The sequence below is a fragment of the Prunus mume genome, linkage group LG6 (assembly GCF_029339155.1).
Source record: "Prunus mume cultivar Tortuosa linkage group LG6, ASM2933915v1, whole genome shotgun sequence".
Classification (NCBI taxonomy): Eukaryota; Viridiplantae; Streptophyta; class Magnoliopsida; order Rosales; family Rosaceae; genus Prunus; species Prunus mume.
Genome location: NC_142703.1, coordinates 7,087,019 through 7,105,374, shown reverse-complemented (window position 1 = coordinate 7,105,374; position 18,356 = coordinate 7,087,019). Strand labels below are relative to the sequence as shown.

The following is an 18,356-nucleotide window of genomic DNA, read 5'->3' as shown; positions in this document are numbered from 1 at the left end:
ATACATATCAATTGTATTCACTTTTCACACAAAATATTCATACAAACTCTTCTCTTTCCAATTTTTTTTCCATTCCACTCACATTTTTCTACTAGTTTCCATTTGTATCAAAAAAACAAATGGGCTCTTCTGTCAAAGCCGGAGGCGCTTGGACTATTGTGGAAGATATTGTGATGTGTGATGAGAAGAAAACTTTTCCATGATGACGGACCTAGCAATACGGATTGGTTAAATGATCAAAACCATTAGGTTCTATTGAAAGATTTGCCATATGTATTAATTTGTTGTATTGTTTCTTTTTTATTCAATAAAGAAAGCATTAAATAATATGACTAATTAAAAAACATTTGCCCATCAAAACAAAGATTAATTAAAAACAAACTTTAATTTATTGCAAACAACACACAAAACAAACCATACTTAAAAGCATTGCCAAAAAAAAAACATAAATCCAAAAACACCACATACAAAATAAAACATAATTCCAAACAAAGCACTAATCTTGACTTCATCCACTATGATTGCCCTTCATCTCCCACAAGTGCTTAATCAAGTCAAGTTGACGTATCTCGTGAACATATGAAGATTGCATTTCTTGATAACGATCAATCATGGAGTTGTTGTATCGACCATCCCGAATTAATAGTTTGGGCTCTATTGGTTGTCCATTTGGTCTCATTGGCCTTTCATATATTCTTGTCAACGCCGTGTTCATGTGATCAAGTTCAAACACCTCTGGAGCATCATAATCATACTCATCCTCCACAATCATGTTGTGAATGATGATGCAAGTCATCATAATGCTTCGCAGCACATCCTCATCTAGCATCCGAGCAGCACCTCTAATAATTGCCCAACGAGCTTGCAAGATACCGAAACACCTTTCCACGTCTTTTTTGTAACCTTCATGAAAGGCAGCAAAGCTTGTTTCTTTCTCGGATTGGGGATTCATAATTGTTTTCACGAATGTCGTCCACTTAGGATAAATTCCGTCGGCAAGGTAGTACGCACCATAGTATACGGTATTGTTGATTTGGTACGTGATCTAAGGGGAATGACCTCGTAATACCTCGTCGAACACCGGGGATTGACCAAGGACATTAAGGTCATTATGAGATCCAGCAACCCCGAAGAAGGCATGTTAAACCCAACAGTCGAATGAAGCTACGGCCTCCAAAATTATAATTTTTGGCCTTTCCGATTCCTGTAGTCGCCTTACCAAGCAGTAGGACAATTCTTCCACTGCTAGTGCATGCAATCGATGCTTCCAATCATTCTTGGGAAACCTTGAGCCTCAGCTTTTTGTAGAAGTCTTTGCAGGTCCCTCAGCGTGGGTTTATGAAGGTACTCCCTCGTGTACAAATTTTTCACTACATCACAGAATCTTACCAAGTACTTTAGGATAGTTGATTTTCTCATCCTTGCAATCTCATCTACCTGCTCTGCAAATGCCCTATAAGTAAGCATCTGCAAAGCAGCTGTAAGTTTTGATCCGAGAAAATCCAAAACTTTAACGGCATCATACTTCTGAATGAAGTATGTGTCGTAATTACAAATATCATGCATAATTTTTTGGAACAAATGTGGTTGCATTCTATATCTCTCTCGAAACTTAACAACAAGATATAACGAATTTGGTATAAAGTAATCTTCCAAGAGATTTTTACCTCGAGACTCCCTACCTTTGTCCATATTCGGGGCACGATGACGGTGGTGTTGCCTTGATTGATTAAACATACACACCGCTGCTGCAAACATTTCTTCCTCTTCTTCATCGACCTCCCGATCTTCATCAACATGTCTGCGCCGGATTTCTTCCATTTCTTTCTGTTACCTCTCCAACACCCTCCACAAGTTTGACATTGAGAGTATAATGTATTTTGTAAAATCTGAGAAATGAAGGAATAGATAAGATTTGGTGTGAGAAGTATGAGTTGATGATGTAGTTTTATAGATGGATTCAGAAGATAGAGATGACACGTGGCATAATTTTAGAGAGTGAAAATCTTATCTAAAATCTAAGATTATAATTTTTTTTAAAATATATGAAAATCTTATCTGACATGGGACACGTGACACAATTTTATATGGTGAAAATCTTATTTGAAATCTGAGATTATAATTTTTTTTTAAATATCTAAAAATATTATCTGACATGGGACACGTGGCACAATTTTAGAGGGTGAAAATCTTATCTGAAATATGATATTATAATTTTTTTAAAAGAATATCCGAAAATTTTATCTAGAATAAGATGCATGGCAATCGAGATCCTCATCTGAAAATCTTTTCTGAAAAATGATGGACACGTGACAACCAAAAATCTTATCCAAAAATTTAATTAGAAAAGATTATCAAAATTAATGATTTAAAGTATAAAAAATTAGGAAATAAAGTACAATGAATATTAATTGCCTTAGCCTTTTGGAGTAGAACTACAAATGGCAAGGCTGCCACTATTCACATGAATAGTAGCAGCCCTTGCCTTGCCTTAGCTCTTATGGGTGGAGATGCTCTTAGGCTAAAGCTTGATCACTTATTGCTTGTTTCACAAAAAGTATGTACAGTGTCCACGTACAATTTTATAATTTTGTCAACTATATATTTATTACTTGCTCATGCTCATGATAACAATCTCTTTCAATTCAATCAGGCACCTCATTTTACTAGACAGAATCAAGTATTCAACTGTGAAATGATGTTTTTTTTTTAATTATTAAAAAAAATAGCTATTAAAAGAGAAAAGAAATAAGGGGACATTTTGGAAAAGGTCAAAGGATAGAGAAATAATTTTAAAAAAAGCCAAAATTGACAAAAATGCCCTTATTATTTTTGGATTTCTAATGAATCTTTTACATTTGTATGTCTTTAGTTTGAAAGTTGAGGAAATGAACCAAATGAGATCTAGGCCCAACTCGTGGATGTTTTAGAGCATCTCCAACCCATGTGTCAAAAGTGCCACATAAACCTTTAATGAAGTGTCAAAACTGATGTGGAATGAAGGTTGTAGGTTAAGATGTTATTTTTGACATTCCAAAAGTAAGATGTCAAATGAATATTTTATTATTTTTTATTTTCTTTTTAATTAAAAATAATCAACACTAAAATGTAATAAAATAATAATTTGATTTGACATATCGAGTGAAGTGTAAAGCTGTATAAGAGCATCTCCAAGGAAGATGTCAAATACCAAACATCAAATTTAAATTTGATGGCTGATGTGGCAACTTGATATCTTATACACCTTTACACTCCACCCGATATGTCAAATTAAATTATTATTTTATTATATTTTAGTGTTGATTCATTTTTAATTAATAAGAAAATAAAATAAAAAATAATAAAATATTCATTTAACATCTTGCTTTTTGGATGTCAAAAATAATATATCAACCTCTAGCCTTCATTCCACATCACCTTTGAGTGATGTGAGATGTTAATTATAGCTGTTAAATGTACATGTGGCACATTTGACACATCAATTAGAGATGTTCTAAGATGTCAAATAGTCACATCAACCATCAAATTTAAATTTTATGTTTGATATTTTGACATCTCCCTTGGAGGTGCTCTTAGGCCCTCGAGGAAGACTGGGCTGCTTTGGATCCTGGAGTCTTTTAGATTACAGGGTGAGTATGGCCCTGAGCTGAGCTAACTTGTAGTTTGTTTTGTTTTTTTCTTTTTGGGTCTGAAAATACTTCATTAAAAGGCGCAAAAATCGCCAGCAAAACAACAAGACCGGCCATAAATTTGTACTGCCATTTTACCCTGGTTGTCAATTCAATTTTCTTTAAAATTAAGAGCCATGATTTACAAATTACAATCCTCAATCCTGATTTTCATCGAATCATCTGAAGTTCTGTTGGGGAGAAGCTCAATCTGATTCTTTTTGGGAGGGAACAAATGGGGCTTCTCAGCATCATTCGAAAAATTAAAAGGAAGGAAAAAGAAATTCGTGTACTCATGGTGTAAGTGAAACTTCATCTCTCCCTCTCTTGCCTTTTGTTCACTCGTATGATATGAGAATTAAGTAATCGTTCGTTCGTTCGTTTGTTTTGTTTTGTTTGTGAAGTGGGCTTGACAATTCCGGCAAGACTACCATTGTGCTCAGGATTAATGGAGAGGACACCAGCGTTGTCAGTCCCACACTCGGCTTCAACATCAAGACCATCACTTACCAAAAGTAAGTGAACTACGCTTAACCCCAAATCATGATTTTTTTTTTTACATTTGTATTTGTTTGTACCAAAGTGTTGATATCAAAATAGTTTGTGGGTTAATCATACATAGATATAGTTGGAATGCTTGTGGCCCTTATTAAGGACATTGGGTGTTTATTTTCTCAATTTGGGGGTTGTTTTCCCAGGTTAATGACAACTGTTTATTTCATTGATTCGTTTTTAGATCATAAAAAACTCTGGCACCAATGCGGTTTTGAAGTTTCATACTTTGTTTATTATGATATGGAAACTTGAAATGCTTGTAATTTGATATGGCAATGGCAAGTATACCCTTAATATATGGGATGTCGGGGGACAGAAAACAATAAGATCTTACTGGAGAAACTATTTTGAGCAAATTGATGGTCTGGTATGGGTAGTTGACAGTTCAGATCTTAGAAGGTTAGATGACTGCAAAATGGAACTTGATAATCTTTTGAAGGAAGAGGAATATTCGCTTATTACTTCATTATACACTCGCTCTTTTTGTTTTTGTACCTAGTGTAAAATAACGCATTTGGATTTCTTGTTATTCATATACCTCCTTTAATGTACAATACGATTTATGTGCTCATATGCAGTTACAACTATTAGGATATCCATCTGGCATGTGAGCATGTTATGAGTGTATCAACTCATGATGCATTTTCTCGAGTCTTGTATGAGTGTATAACTGTTTTTAACTTTTGCTGGCTGTGAACTGATTAATTATGTATTTGAGATGCATCACTTGAAATTTCGGATAAGCAATCACATCCTCTTAAATAACTTATAATGTTGCTGGTCTGGAATCCTGATGAATATCCACATGATAAGACCTAGGAAATGCTTTGAGGAGTTTTCCTTGCGCTTGCGAGTTATGACCATTATTTTCGTCAAATGTTCTAAAGAAGCTGACTTGTTTTGATGATATGACAGAGGCTATCTGGATCATCCTTATTGATACTAGCAAATAAACAGGACATAAAAGGTGCCCTTACTCCAGAAGAAATTGCTAAGGTAAGGCTCTAGGTCAGTGTGTATATACAAGTAGGATTAATTGTGAATGTAGCCCTGGTTTTGTTTTGCATGCTTTGACTACCCATTGCCCATAGACAGCTTTATTCATTGTCTTGTTATGTTGCTTTAGATTGTTTATTCACTTGTCTTATTGTCTGGATGACAAATGCAACAACAGCATGGGTTTTACTCATCATGTCCGTGGAGTTTATATGCAACAATGTCATGTGAAATCTTTCAAGGAGTTTTGGGATATGGTCGAAACAATTTATATACAGATGAAGATGAGCATTGCCTTTAAAATTCTGAGTTTCTGAAACAGTTATGTATTATACTTCCGTCTAGGTTTTGAACTTGGAGGCGATGGATAAAACTCGGCATTGGGAAATTGTTGGCTGCAGTGCATACACGGGAGATGGACTGCTTGAGGGATTTGATTGGTTGGTCCAAGATATTGCGTCTCAGATCTATGTGCTGGACTAATGCCTATCTTGAGTATTTTATTTTTGGTTGTGTTTTGAGTGATTTTTCATTGAGGTGTCTTGGTATTTATGGAAAGCTGAATGGAACTTTCAGAGTTTGAAGCAAACTTTGCTGTTAAAAGTGAGAGGGAAAATGAATCGTTGTAGTTGTAGCCTTGTGTAGATCAAATATTTTAAAAATACACTAGCACTCTCTTTCTTTTCCTACAATCATTCATGCATGGTAGAAGATTACCCACTTTTGGTTGGTCTTTAAGCAAATGACCTTGTTTACAAACTTCCTCATGTTGTCCTTGTTTTGTTCCTTGTTTACTGCTGCTACTGGTGCCCAGGGGCCACAGCCACTCCATCTTCATGATATCTGCTTAACCCTGGCTTCGTAATTCGTAGGCCCAGCCCAGCCCAATTTCATGTGGGCTTCGATTTGTTCATAAAAGCTAAATTACGCTTTTGAGCTTGTGGTTGTATGCACTACTTTACTCTTTCACATGGAGTCATTCTACAGTGAGGGGCTTTAGATAAGGTCCTATTTTTAACCGTTTGATCAGACTAACTAATTTAATCCAACCGCTAGTCAATTTGATCAAACGGTTAAGAGATAGGGCATTAACTGAGGGAATATCAGAAACAAAGTAACTTAATTGGGCTTGTCCGATCCCATTAGATCTTCCCAAGCCCAACCCATCCCAGGGATTATTTTATGTAAAGTTATATAATTGCCCCTCTCCTTGTCACGGCCTCCAGTTCGGTTCCAGGAAAGCGTAGCGGACGTGGCTGACACTAATTGGCTAGAACAACAATTCGCTAACGGTGATTGGCCAATTTGGAGTAAAACACGTTGCAAAATGCAAATGGAAGCGATGACTTGACTCTACACTACACAAGACAATTGAATTGACGAAGTGAGCGAGCGATTGGGAGTGTGTGAGTGTCCTCCTTCCTTTCTGTTACCTGTTGCCTGTGTTGTTGTTGTGTTGGATAGATTATATCAATTAAGTAAACCAACAAACGAACTCAACCTTGATCCATCCATCCATCCATGCCTGCCCAGGTCTCAGGACGAGAGGGGGCCGACTGACTGACGACGACGACAGACCTAGAGTTTAATTTGTTTCCTAGAATTAGCAGTCGCCTTAAATTCATTCATAAATTAATTAATCGGAGATCCAGTTGATTTGAGCTCCAAAATCAGATCTTGCAATGGCGCATCAGAGAACCAAGCTTATTTTCCTGTTGCTGGTGTTGTGCGCTCTCTGCTATACGTTCGCCGCCATTGCAGGGAAGAGCTATTATGAGATACTCCAAGTCCCCAAGGGAGCCTCCGACGAGCAGATCAAGAGGGCTTACCGAAAGCTCGCCCTCAAGTACCATCCTGATAAGAACCAAGGCAATGAAGAGGCTAATAAAAAATTCGCCGACATCAACAATGGTGCTTCCTTACTTACTTCTATTCCTCCTCCTCCTAATTTCTCTTCCATTCTTCACTTTTTATTGATTTCCTCTTCTTTTCTTCTTTTGAAAATAATTAGCCTACGAGGTGCTTTCGGACAGCGAGAAGAGGGGCATATACGATAGGTATGGAGAAGAGGGGCTGAAACAGCATGCCGCTAGTGGAGGCAGAGGTGGCGGTGGTGGAATGGGAATGAACATCAATGACATCTTTGCCGAGTATGTTTCCTTTCCTTCTTCATTCCCCTCTTCTTCTGCTTTAATCAGATATTTGAATTACAATACATTCCATATAATTCCTCATATCAGCAATATCAGTTCAAAACTTTAAATCTAGAATTTTCAGATTTAATGTCTCTTTTCTTTATTAATATGGACTATGGACTAAGAACTATGAGCGAGTTTAATTACAGACTTAAAAGTAAGGTAGCTCTAATTGCATATTTGTATAGTAGCTCAGCTCACTTTGTAATTTTGAGGACATCTCAGTTCTTTTTGTTTTACTTTTTAACAACTTAAAGGTTTCTTTCAGTTTTTTTGGTGGGCGCTCCATGGAAGATGAAGAGAAAATCGTCAAGGGTGATGATGTAGTTGTAGAATTGGATGCAACATTGGAAGACCTCTATCTGGGAGGCTCATTGAAGGTAAGATTCATGTCTCAATTATGAATATGCATGGCTTCCAGAATCTGAAAGATATGAAGTTGTTCACCTATGCAATTTTAAAATGTCATCATATACTACACTTTCGCTTACCACATTTGAATAATCCGAATTATGGGCAATAAGCATATCAACCTTGCCTGAAAAGGTTATACTGAAAATCATTGAAGTTTTAGTGATCGACAATAGCATGACATCATAAGTTTCTTTTTGTGTTTCTGTACACACACACACACACACTCTCTCTCTCTCTCTCTCTCTCTCTCTCACTGTGATATGATCTGATTTTCTTTGTGTTTGTTCTGACATCTTTCTGCTATGTTTACTACATGCAAGAGAAACCATCTTTCCAAGCCTGTAAGCTGGTTGATCTTTTCATTTATGTGTGACTTTGTACATGGCCTTTATATTATGGGCAATAAGCATATCAACCTTGCCTGAAAAGGTTATACTGAAAATCATTGAAGTTTTAGTGATCGCCAATAGCATGACATCATTAAGTTTCTTTTTGTGTTTCTGTACAAACACACACACACACACTCTCTCTCTCTCTCTCTCTCTTTCTCTCTCTCCATGCCTCACTGTGATATGATCTGATTTTCTTTGTGTTTGTTCTGACATCTTTCTGCTATGTTACTACATGCAAGAGAAACCATCTTTCCAAGCCTGTAAGCTGGTTGATCTTTTCATTTATGTGTGACTTTGTACATGGCGTTTATCAGGTTTGGAGGGAGAAGAACGTTCTAAAGCCAGCACCAGGCAAGAGACGTTGTAATTGTAGAAATGAGGTCTATCACAGGCAAATCGGTCCAGGGATGTTCCAACAGATGACAGAAGAGGTATGTGCTCCAACAAACATTTCTTCCAACAAATTCTTCCAAATTCATTTATTTCTTATTAGGGAAAAACAACTTTTGGGAGGATGATAATTTCTTTAGGCTGCATAAGAAAATGTTGTTCCATTATTGGCAACACATCTGTTGCCTCTGAAAAAAGCCGTTTGTAGTCCTTCATTATTGTTTGTAGGCTGCGTTCACAAGCATGTCCATCTAGTCTGCATAGACTAATTTCTTTTTCTGTCGCATTAACAATTACTTTGACTGGTTATGCTACTGCCTTTCTTACATACTTTATTATGGCTCTTACAGGTCTGTGAACAATGTGCCAATGTCAAATATGAAAGGGAGGGATATTTCATCACTGTTGATATTGAGAAAGGGATGCAAGATGGGCAAGTAAGCTTTCGTTCTTCATTTCCCTTTGCAAGCTTTAGAGTTTATTTTTTTGTGAATTTGTTTATGTCAGTTGATTATCTCATCCCTGTGTTTCCATGTATCCTCTCATATGTATTGTTATATGTTGGTGTTTTAAATTTCAATTCCTTTTAATACCAGATTTTAGAGCATCATTCTGAATCTTTTGAAATATATGCTGTTGTTCTGAATAGTAGCTTTCTTGAAATATCTTGAATGATACTGTGTTCTGTCCATACTTGTAGAATTGAAAAACATTTGCTGTGATGAGTATAATTTGTTCTGATTAGAATGAGAAAAAAATTATGCTTTTAAACAGGAGGTGGTTTTCTATGAAGATGGTGAGCCCATAATTGATGGAGAAGCTGGAGACTTAAAAGTTAGTTCTTTGACCTTGCCACCTTGGTTTAGTAAATTGAAATATCCATGTGCCATGTTCTGAAAATAACTAACTACATTGCTTTTGCAGTTCCGTATCCACACAGCACCTCATGACCGATTCAAAAGGGAAGGCAATGACTTACACACAACCATCACTATCACACTGGTATGACTTGGATTAATTTCTGGGTCAGGTTATTGTTCTTATTAGTATTTGGTACATCTTCCATCAAATTTTGGATGTAAAAAAGATTCCAGCTAGCATAATTGGGCTTATAAGTTCTTCCAGTTGACCTTGTCCTATGTAAAATTACGTTTTTGGTTCCATCTAGATTTGATTTCTTGGACCTTTATTGTATACAGGTTCAAGCTCTTGTGGGCTTTGAGAAGACCATCAAGCACCTTGATGATCATTTGGTTCACATCGGCTCAAAGGTCAGCAGCATTTACTTCCTACCTAATAGGCTATAGCTTTAATATTGTCACGGAAAGGACATTGTGTTTCTTTCTCGTTTATATATGTGTGTGTGTGTGTGTGTGTGTGTGTTTGAGTTTGAATGGGCAAAAAGATAAAGTTGAGGTGACATACATATTATTATGTTGGTTGATAACGATGGCATGGCGCAGGGAATTACAAGGCCCAAGGAAGTGAGAAAATTCAAAGGGGAAGGGATGCCTTTGCATTTCAGCAACAAGAAAGGAGATCTGTACGTAACATTTGAGGTTCTATTCCCCACGACACTAACAGAGGAGCAGAAGACAAAGATCAAGGCTGTTCTTGGTTAGGTACCGTATAGGCAGCCTATAGGAGGATATATATATTTTTGTTAGTTCAGTTGAGATATGTTTCAATTGTAACATGATGATGAGATCTTCAGTACAGAAAGTTAAGAAAATTTAAGGAGGCCCGAGCTGCTGCTACTTTTTTTAGCCCTGAGCCCCTGCTGAGCCCGAGTTTAGTGAAGTGAAACGAGTAAAACATTTTACGATCATCATCATCTTTTTGTTGTAGTTGTAATATTTTCCCCATCTTTTACAGTTTTTGAGTTGAGCTGCTGCATTTAAATCCAATTCAACTGCCTTCCTGCCTGCCTTCCACCCACTTTAGGCACCGTTAAGTGAACTTTATTTTTAGAAATTTGAGGACTACCTTATATATTATTATATTTCTCAGCTCCCTGCCTAAAAAGGAAGCTGCAAGTGAAGAAGGGACGTTGTTTTGGATCGTGACAATAAGAATAGGTCAATGGTTGGCCCCCCTTGTCCTTTGCAAGAGGAAAAAAAACTTAAATGTAACGGGATAACACTTTGTTTCTTATCTAATATGATGATATGTGAAAAAGTTAGTTTATGTGTTATTGCGTTATTGATCGGAAATGACAAAAAGTGTTATACCCGTTACATGAGAGTCTCTCCTTGGGAAGGGTCATGCATGCATTGTTGCTTAATCATCTTGTTAACTGTCCTCAGACCACAAGTTTCGGTAATTAGTTAGTTATGTTTGCTTGCTAGTAGTAGTATTTCCAACTTACATCTCTTCAAGGAAGAATGGACTGAATTTTCACATGGAATGGAAACCTCTTATGAGCTCCTCAATGAAGGAAGGGGTCCCACTCCCAGCCCACGGCAGGCAGGCCAGGCCCAACATTAAGGAGGAGTCGTAGTCGCCGTTGTTGTTGGCTAATAAATTGCTTGGGGAGGTCCAACTCCAACTCCAACTCCAAATCCACCAACATTACATTTACATTTATTATAGTTTAATCTTACGTGCCTCGACCTCGCCTATCCGTGAAACAAATAAAAAGAAGGCTTATTATCACAAAACGTTTTTAAGGTTTACGAAACTATCAGATTGCATCCTTAATTTATTTATTTTTGTCATTCGTAGTCCTTAAGGTTATTATGCATGATCACAAATGGTTAATGCTGTTAGGTTCTGTCAAAAAACTCATTTAGTTTGCTGACGTGGCATATATGTATATCACAAAACATCCTTGAGGTTCACACATCTATCACAAATGGTCCTTACGAAATTATTTAATTTTTTAAATTTAAAATTCATAACATTTTTGTTTTCTTTTTAAAATTTTATGAATTATAATTATTTTAAAATATATATTAAATTTTAAATACATGTGACACTATATTATTGTAGTTGTAAGCTCCATATATATGCCACATCAACAAACTAATGAAGTTTTTAAAAAATAATTTAAAATTCATAAAATTGAAAAATGAAAAAAACTAAAGGTTTAGGGTTCATAAATGGTCTTTAAGATTAAAATCCTTCTATAAATGGTTTTTTCATTTATAAATAATTTTAAAAAGAAAACTAAAATTTTATGAATTTTAAATTTTAAAAAAAATTTGTATAGACCATTTGTGATAAGTGTGTAAACCTCAGAGATGTTTTGTGATATATATGTATCTGCGTCAAGAAACTAATAGAGTTTTTGATGAATATAACATGTACATTTGTGATTGTCATACTAACCTTAAGGACCATAAGTGACATAAAAAAATTAAGGATGCAATCTGATAGTTTAAACCTTAGGGATGTTTTGTGATAATAAGCCTAAAAGGAAAAATATAAAAATAATCACTTGATCAAAAGAAATGAAAGAAAGAAAAAAGAAGAAACACATTTCAAAATGAAACTTTTTTGAGAGCGCGACAGGTATTTTGGAGTAGAGTAAAGTACGTACAGGAGACGTATTCATTTGCTACTATGCTGTTTTCTGTCTCTGTGTGCAGAGAGAGAGAGAGAGAGAGATAAGAGCTTTGCGGACACGTCACCCGTGGATACATGGGATTTTTCTATTTTAGAATTTAGCTGAATGACTAATACTACTAATTACTATTAATAATGTGCACCCGCTTACGTGGCAAGTCTGCAATAGCTTTTCGAGTTTAGTCAGAAACAGATAGGCAGATTAGATATAGAGACTCCTACCACGCGCTTACGTATGATATTCATATTAAGATTGCCACCCATATTGGTGTGTTTGTTTCACATTTCCACAAGCCGACACCCATGTGGATGTGATGTGTCATCATAGCATGGCATGGCATGGCATGTGAGAGAACAAACAATTTATTCTTATTGGCTTACATACATGCATAACCTATTAGTAAGTATTCCTATCAAAATCAAAATTATTTCAAACCAAAACCAACTTCCTTTCCTTCCTTCCGGGGACAAGTTACCCAAACTCTCTCTCTCTCTCTAGAGTTTTTTGTATCCTTATTTATATGAATAATCTTCTGTTTATGGGACCAAAAAGGAAAAGAAAGGAAGAGAAATACACGAAAAAGAAGGTAGCAAAAAAGAGAGTGATTCGTGAAGTTGGTGAGCAGTTCGGGTTTTCCAAACTACAAAATTACATGCCCAAACCACCCCACCCCCTCTCCCTTTTTATGCTTCTTCTCTCTCTCTCTCCCTCTCTCTCTAAAAGGGCCCCTCTTTCTCTCTCTCATTTCCTGTCGAAGTAACAGAGACGATCCTATTTAAAACTCCAACACTCTGTTTGTGATTGAATAGCCTTTCAAGTTTGAGCTTTTATTTTAATCTTTTTTTTCGTTCACTTGTCTTGCAAACCAAAATCCCCCATAAATCAGAACAACTGTATATAAAGGAGGAAGGAATAATCAGGCAGGGAGTCAGAAATGGATGGCCTTTGTTTGAAAACAACTGCGTCAGGGATACATGGGATACCTTCCACGATTTCAGCAGCTGCAGCGCTCGACATCCGTACCAACCCATCTCCATCTCAGGTGAGCGCCATTGGGAGATCCACCTCCACTGCCGGGGTAGACAAGTCCACTACAACCACGGCTCACAAGAAGACGACCCCCTTTTCTAGGTTCTCGTTCAAGCACCCCTTGCAGTCTTTATGGCCTGGAGGATCAAGAGCAAGAGGAGGTGGACCCACCTACAACGGGAATGGGATGCCTCTCGACGACGCCGACGCCGTCCCTTTCGAGGCGGAGGCGGAGGAGGAGGAGGGCCAGAGTGCGACAATGGAGTCGGACGGTCATAGTGGCAACTGGGTCTTGAAAATTTTGCACGTGAGGTCTCTCTCTCTGCGGAGAGGGAGAGAGGAACAGGGGGGTGGTAAGAGTAGTGGTGGTGTTGCAGAGCTTCGCAGGGAAGATGAGAAAACCGTTCTCCGTGATGACGGAAATGGGCCTGGCTCTGAGGGAGATGATGACGAAAATGATTGTTGTAGAGTTTCAGACGACGAAGATGATGCAGCGGCGGCTGAGTTTGATAAAGATTCGTTCTCGAGGTTGCTTCGGAAGGTTTCGTTGGCGGAAGCGAGGTTGTACGCTCAAATGTCGTATATGGGGAACTTAGCATATTCCATTCCTAAAATCCAGGTACGCACACACCATTCCCCTTCCCCTTCCCCTTCCCATTCCCAATTTGGTTTGTGTAAGATTCAGGGGACAGATAGGGGCTTTTCTTTTGGGTGAACATTTAAGACCAACTTACAATTTCCGGTTCGATTTGATTTGATTTCCGTTGTTATGATGTGGATCTTTCATGTGGCTTTCTTTTTGGTTTGGCTTTATGAAATGATTCCTACTTTCAAACTGAACAATTTCACAGGGTAAAGAATGTTTGCTTTTCCGTGAGAATCCAGCAATTTTCTTCTTGTTTCAGATTTGATCGCCTGATCAATCAGTCAAATTTGGCCACCTTTTTTGAAATTCTACTTTTGTTTCTCTGTTTTTATAGAACGGATATTTCATCTTTAATGTCTCCAAAATTTGTCAATCCTGCTTTCTTACTCGTAAGCCAAATGGGTTCATTCATAAGATTTTGTCATCTGAATTCTGGACATTAATTTAGAAATTGCCGGAAGGTTTTAGTTTACATATGAACTTTCTTTTCATAAAAGCAGCGACCCAATATTGGTGCATCAAAGCTTAATCATGTAAATAAAATAGAATCACAGAAATTTTGTGCTCTGTTGATTTTTGGTTGGGGGTGGTAGTTTGCATTCTTTCCTCGCTTGAATACGTTGCATTCCTGATAACCTCAGGTTCATGATCTTTATCCTATGATATTGTTGTATTTTACTGTAAGTTGGAGAATTACTCTTGAATATCATCTGTTTTTGTTGATAAACCATCTCATGTATCTAATTCACCATTCAAGCTTTTAAATTCCCATATAAAGTTACATGCATAAGAATTTAATTTTCTCTATTTTCAAATTCAGCCAGGAAATCTCCTAAGACGTTATGGTCTGCGCTTTGTTACTTCGTCGATAGAGAAGAAGGAACTGACTGCTAAAACTGAGAAAGATCAAGTGTCAGCTGAAATTCAAGAAACAGGGAAAAACCAAGAGGAAGACAGGGAAGAAGATGCAGAAGGGAAGGAGCAAAAGAACAACGGATACCGAATAAGTGCATCTGCTGCTTATCAGATTGCTGCTTCTGCAGCTTCGTATCTGCATTCTCATACAAGGAGCATACTTCCATCCAAATGTTCAGAGGCTGAGGCTGAGACTGATAAAGACTCACCTGAAGAAAGCAGTGGAAGAAGTGACGTTGTTAATAGGATGAACTCAGAAGTGGCTTCCTTAATGGCAACCACTGACTCAGTGACAGCTGTGGTTGCTGCAAAGGAAGAAGTAAAGCAGGCTGTTGCAGATGACTTAAATTCAACATGTTCATCACCTTGCGAGTGGTTTATATGCGATGACAATCAAAGAGGCACCAGATTCTTTGTCATTCAGGTATGCAGACTGATAATTTGTTTCATATTTCCTCCTGCTATAGGTTTATAGGCATTTGCCAGAGGGGCCTGCCTTATGCTCTGTACAATATTTATGTATCTCAAATGCTTAAGCATGTTGGGGCTTTTAGAATAATTTTCTCTGTTAGCGGTTAAAACAAAGGGCACACATTGTATATTCAGATGGCTAGTTTTGCCATTTTTCCCAGTTATATGATTTACTTGTTAGCCCATTTTATTTCATAATATTTAGTATCTTTTCTATATTTGACTTTAAATATTTTTGATTTGCAGGGTTCTGAATCACTGGCATCCTGGCAAGCAAATCTACTCTTTGAGCCCATTCAGTTTGAGGTTAATCCTTTTCACAATATGTTTAGTTTTTCTAGTTTTAGTATCTACTCTGTTTGTTAGAGATGATTGAGAAAAAAACAAAGATGTTGATGCTTCAATTGAACTGTTCTGAGGAAGATTGATGAATGATTTTAGGTGATTACTTATTGAATGCATCTGCTTTTTATAGGGACTGGATGTGCTTGTGCATAGAGGCATATATGAGGCTGCGAAAGGGATTTATGAACAGATGCTGCCTGAAGTCCATGCCCATCTCAAATCTCGTGGTGACCATGCAACCTTTCGTTTTACTGGGCATTCTTTAGGGGGAAGCTTAGCACTACTAATAAATCTCATGTTGCTTATACGACTTGAAGTGCCAATTTCTTCATTACTTCCTGTTATAACTTTTGGTGCGCCATCCGTCATGTGTGGAGGTGATCAACTGCTTCGCAAACTTGGATTACCACGGAGTCATGTTCAGGCTATTATGTTGCACAGAGACATTGTACCCCGTGCATTCTCTTGCAATTATCCAAATCATGTGGCAGAGCTTCTCAAGGCTTTAAATGGGAACTTTCGGAATCTTCCCTGTCTCAGTAACCAGGTAGAACTTGTACTGTTTCAGAAAGATCAAACCAGGAGAATAGAATAACATTGAGTCAATTCTTTCATTGTTCCCCTGCATCTGATATATCTGATCATTTTCGTATTTTAAAAAACAGAAGCTATTGTACTCTCCGATGGGGGAGCTCCTGATTCTTCAACCAGATGAAAAATTCTCGCCAAACCATCACCTTCTTCCTTCAGGCAGTGGTCTATATCTTCTAAGCTGTCCGTTGTCAGATGCCAGTGATGCAGAGAAGCAGCTCCGAGATGCACGGTTGGTATTCTTAAACTCACCACACCCACTTGAGATCCTAAGTGATCGGTCTGCATATGGTTCGGAAGGAACCATTCAAAGAGATCATGACGTGAATTCATACTTAAAATCTGTTCGTGAGGTGATTCGCCAAGAGCTTAACCAGATGAGGAAGGCCAGGAGACAGCAGCGCCGCAAGGTTTGGTGGCCCCTCGTAGCTCTCCGTAGTGTGCATGGAGGTGTGATTGTGGGAAGGCCTGAAGCATCATTCAATATGGGGCATGAGCAGTTCAACTTTTCTGGCATGCTACAAACGGGAAAAGAGTCGTTGAAACGGTTCAGTAGGCTGGTTGCATCGCAGCATATGCATTTGTTTGTGGTGCTTCTGGTACCTGTGCGACTGTTACTGTTGGGGGCATACAGCGTGATCAGTTTGCGGTGACCAGTGTGAGGTTGGCACACAAGTGAAGTTTGTGATTACTTTGGCTAAGATAGTTGGAAAGGAACTTGGAAGGGTTGTGGGCATGGCTGGCTGGACAATTAGATGATTCTTTATTCATTTTTCTTCTTTAAATAGAAAGCCATCCAATGATACGATCCAAGTGTACGTTTGTTTGTTTGTTTGTTTATATCACATTTTTGAGAGGTGATAAATGTCGAGGTGGTATGTGAAGAAAATAGCAGGACATCAATGGGGCATAGAAAGGAAATATTAGTGCTACTCAAAGATGTGCGTGTGGAGTTCATTTTGAGTTGGAGTTTATTTAGATACCGTATACCATAGAACTTGGTATGTATTTATGTTGTTTTCTGTTTGGCCTGAAATTCTTCTGAGGGTTAGCTCTAGTCCAGTGAAATTGATGCGACTCAATCAACAATTAACATTGATCTGTAATTTTATCCAAGTGCGTAAGCAAACGCAATAAGCAATATGGAAAAAGATTTGAAAACGAGATGTTTGACTGACTGACTTATGTACACCATTTTGAGTCGTATTGAACGCGATGGAGTTGTGCGGACGATAGATATTCACTCAGGTCAGATTTAACATACGAAGTAGTCAAGGAGAAGGAGAAGCCAGAGCCCAAGTCAATAGGGTTGGGTGGGTGGGTGGGTGCATGACAAATTGACAATGACATTGAGCTGGAGCTGGGAGGAGACAAAATAGGTGTCTATATGTGTGTGCCAGTGCTACTAGTCTGCTTCCCAGTCCAAAATGGCTGGGTAAAGTTCCTTCCTCCTGCCCATCCATCCAACACAGCACTGCCCAACCCAGCTGAGCTGTTACGTGTTTGGGAAAGAATAATGTATTTGCCTATAGTATAGTATACATATATGATATATGTACATCAACAAATACATATATAATTTATAAATGCGAGTACACAATAACTACAAAATGTCTACACATTAGAGTATACATACTTGCTACACCCGCCTTGAGTTGAAATTACAGGTTTTCTTCCACTCAAATGCCCAAAATATAGTTGCAAGTTTTAGATTACATATTTAATACCAGTTAAGTTAGGCAGGCAGTTAGTTAGCACTGCCATGTCATCTATTGTTGAGGATCCTTTCTTTTGAAAAAGAGCGAGCTAGGCTGCAAATGCTATTGTTGAGTATCCTAGTAAACTAGCGTGAGACATTCATTCAGTGACAGACTTGGAGATGCCTCAGACAGTGTATACAGAAAAACTGAATTCCATACATGTCAATGTTAGGGCACATTACAATGATTTTAGCATGTAACCAAATCCAATTTCAGTTTAGCAGTGATTGTTATTACTGCTAAACTGCTAAACTAAAAGAAACGGTTTTGGGCTATTCCCATCTCATTCAGTAATTAGTAATTACTGATCGTCAATATAGGGCCAGGGCAACAGACTCCGGCTGACGCATGAGTAAAAATAGCTAAACAATAGCGAAAGTATATCATCTTCATTATAAACTCACATTTCCACTGGTCATAT

General features: G+C 37.7%; 2 protein-coding genes and 1 long non-coding RNA gene across 3 annotated transcripts; all 3 read left to right on the top strand.

The window, feature by feature from the left end:
- Nucleotides 1–3,636: 3,636 nt before the first annotated feature.
- LOC107881420 (uncharacterized) lies at nt 3,637–5,911 on the top strand. Its single transcript, XR_001678042.2, has 4 exons — nt 3,637–3,968; nt 4,073–4,183; nt 5,139–5,219; nt 5,565–5,911. It is a non-coding gene; the product is annotated as an uncharacterized LOC107881420 (long non-coding RNA).
- Nucleotides 5,912–6,565: 654 nt separating this feature from the next.
- Nucleotides 6,566–10,517, top strand: ATERDJ3B (DNAJ heat shock family protein). Its single transcript, XM_008236964.3, has 9 exons — nt 6,566–7,130; nt 7,231–7,369; nt 7,683–7,794; nt 8,535–8,651; nt 8,961–9,047; nt 9,385–9,444; nt 9,535–9,612; nt 9,810–9,881; nt 10,074–10,517. Exons 1-9 carry the CDS (start codon nt 6,902–6,904, stop codon nt 10,230–10,232), a joined length of 1,053 nt encoding a protein of 350 aa, XP_008235186.1. The 5' UTR covers nt 6,566–6,901; the 3' UTR covers nt 10,233–10,517.
- A 2,057-nt stretch (nt 10,518–12,574) lies between these two features.
- LOC103334041 (alpha/beta-Hydrolases superfamily protein) lies at nt 12,575–17,232 on the top strand. The gene is made up of 5 exons (XM_008236965.3): nt 12,575–13,826; nt 14,674–15,192; nt 15,486–15,545; nt 15,715–16,131; nt 16,250–17,232. Exons 1-5 carry the CDS (start codon nt 13,113–13,115, stop codon nt 16,826–16,828), a joined length of 2,289 nt encoding a protein of 762 aa, XP_008235187.2. The 5' UTR covers nt 12,575–13,112; the 3' UTR covers nt 16,829–17,232.
- The last annotated feature ends 1,124 nt before the right edge of the window (nt 17,233–18,356 follow it).

What these genes read in the sequence shown, in the direction of transcription:
- ATERDJ3B (XM_008236964.3), top strand. Translation starts at nt 6,902, where the DNA reads ATGGCGCATCAGAGAACCAAGCTTATTTTCCTGTTGCTGGTGTTGTGC. An exon ending in GAGAAGCTGGAGACTTAAAA is followed by an intron (nt 9,445 to 9,534) that starts GTTAGTTCTTTG and finishes TTGCTTTTGCAG; the next exon opens with TTCCGTATCCACACAGCACC. An exon ending in TGGTTCACATCGGCTCAAAG is followed by an intron (nt 9,882 to 10,073) that starts GTCAGCAGCATT and finishes GGCATGGCGCAG; the next exon opens with GGAATTACAAGGCCCAAGGA.
- LOC103334041 (XM_008236965.3), top strand. Translation starts at nt 13,113, where the DNA reads ATGGATGGCCTTTGTTTGAAAACAACTGCGTCAGGGATACATGGGATA. An exon ending in ATTCCATTCCTAAAATCCAG is followed by an intron (nt 13,827 to 14,673) that starts GTACGCACACAC and finishes TTTCAAATTCAG; the next exon opens with CCAGGAAATCTCCTAAGACG. An exon ending in TTCCCTGTCTCAGTAACCAG is followed by an intron (nt 16,132 to 16,249) that starts GTAGAACTTGTA and finishes TTTAAAAAACAG; the next exon opens with AAGCTATTGTACTCTCCGAT.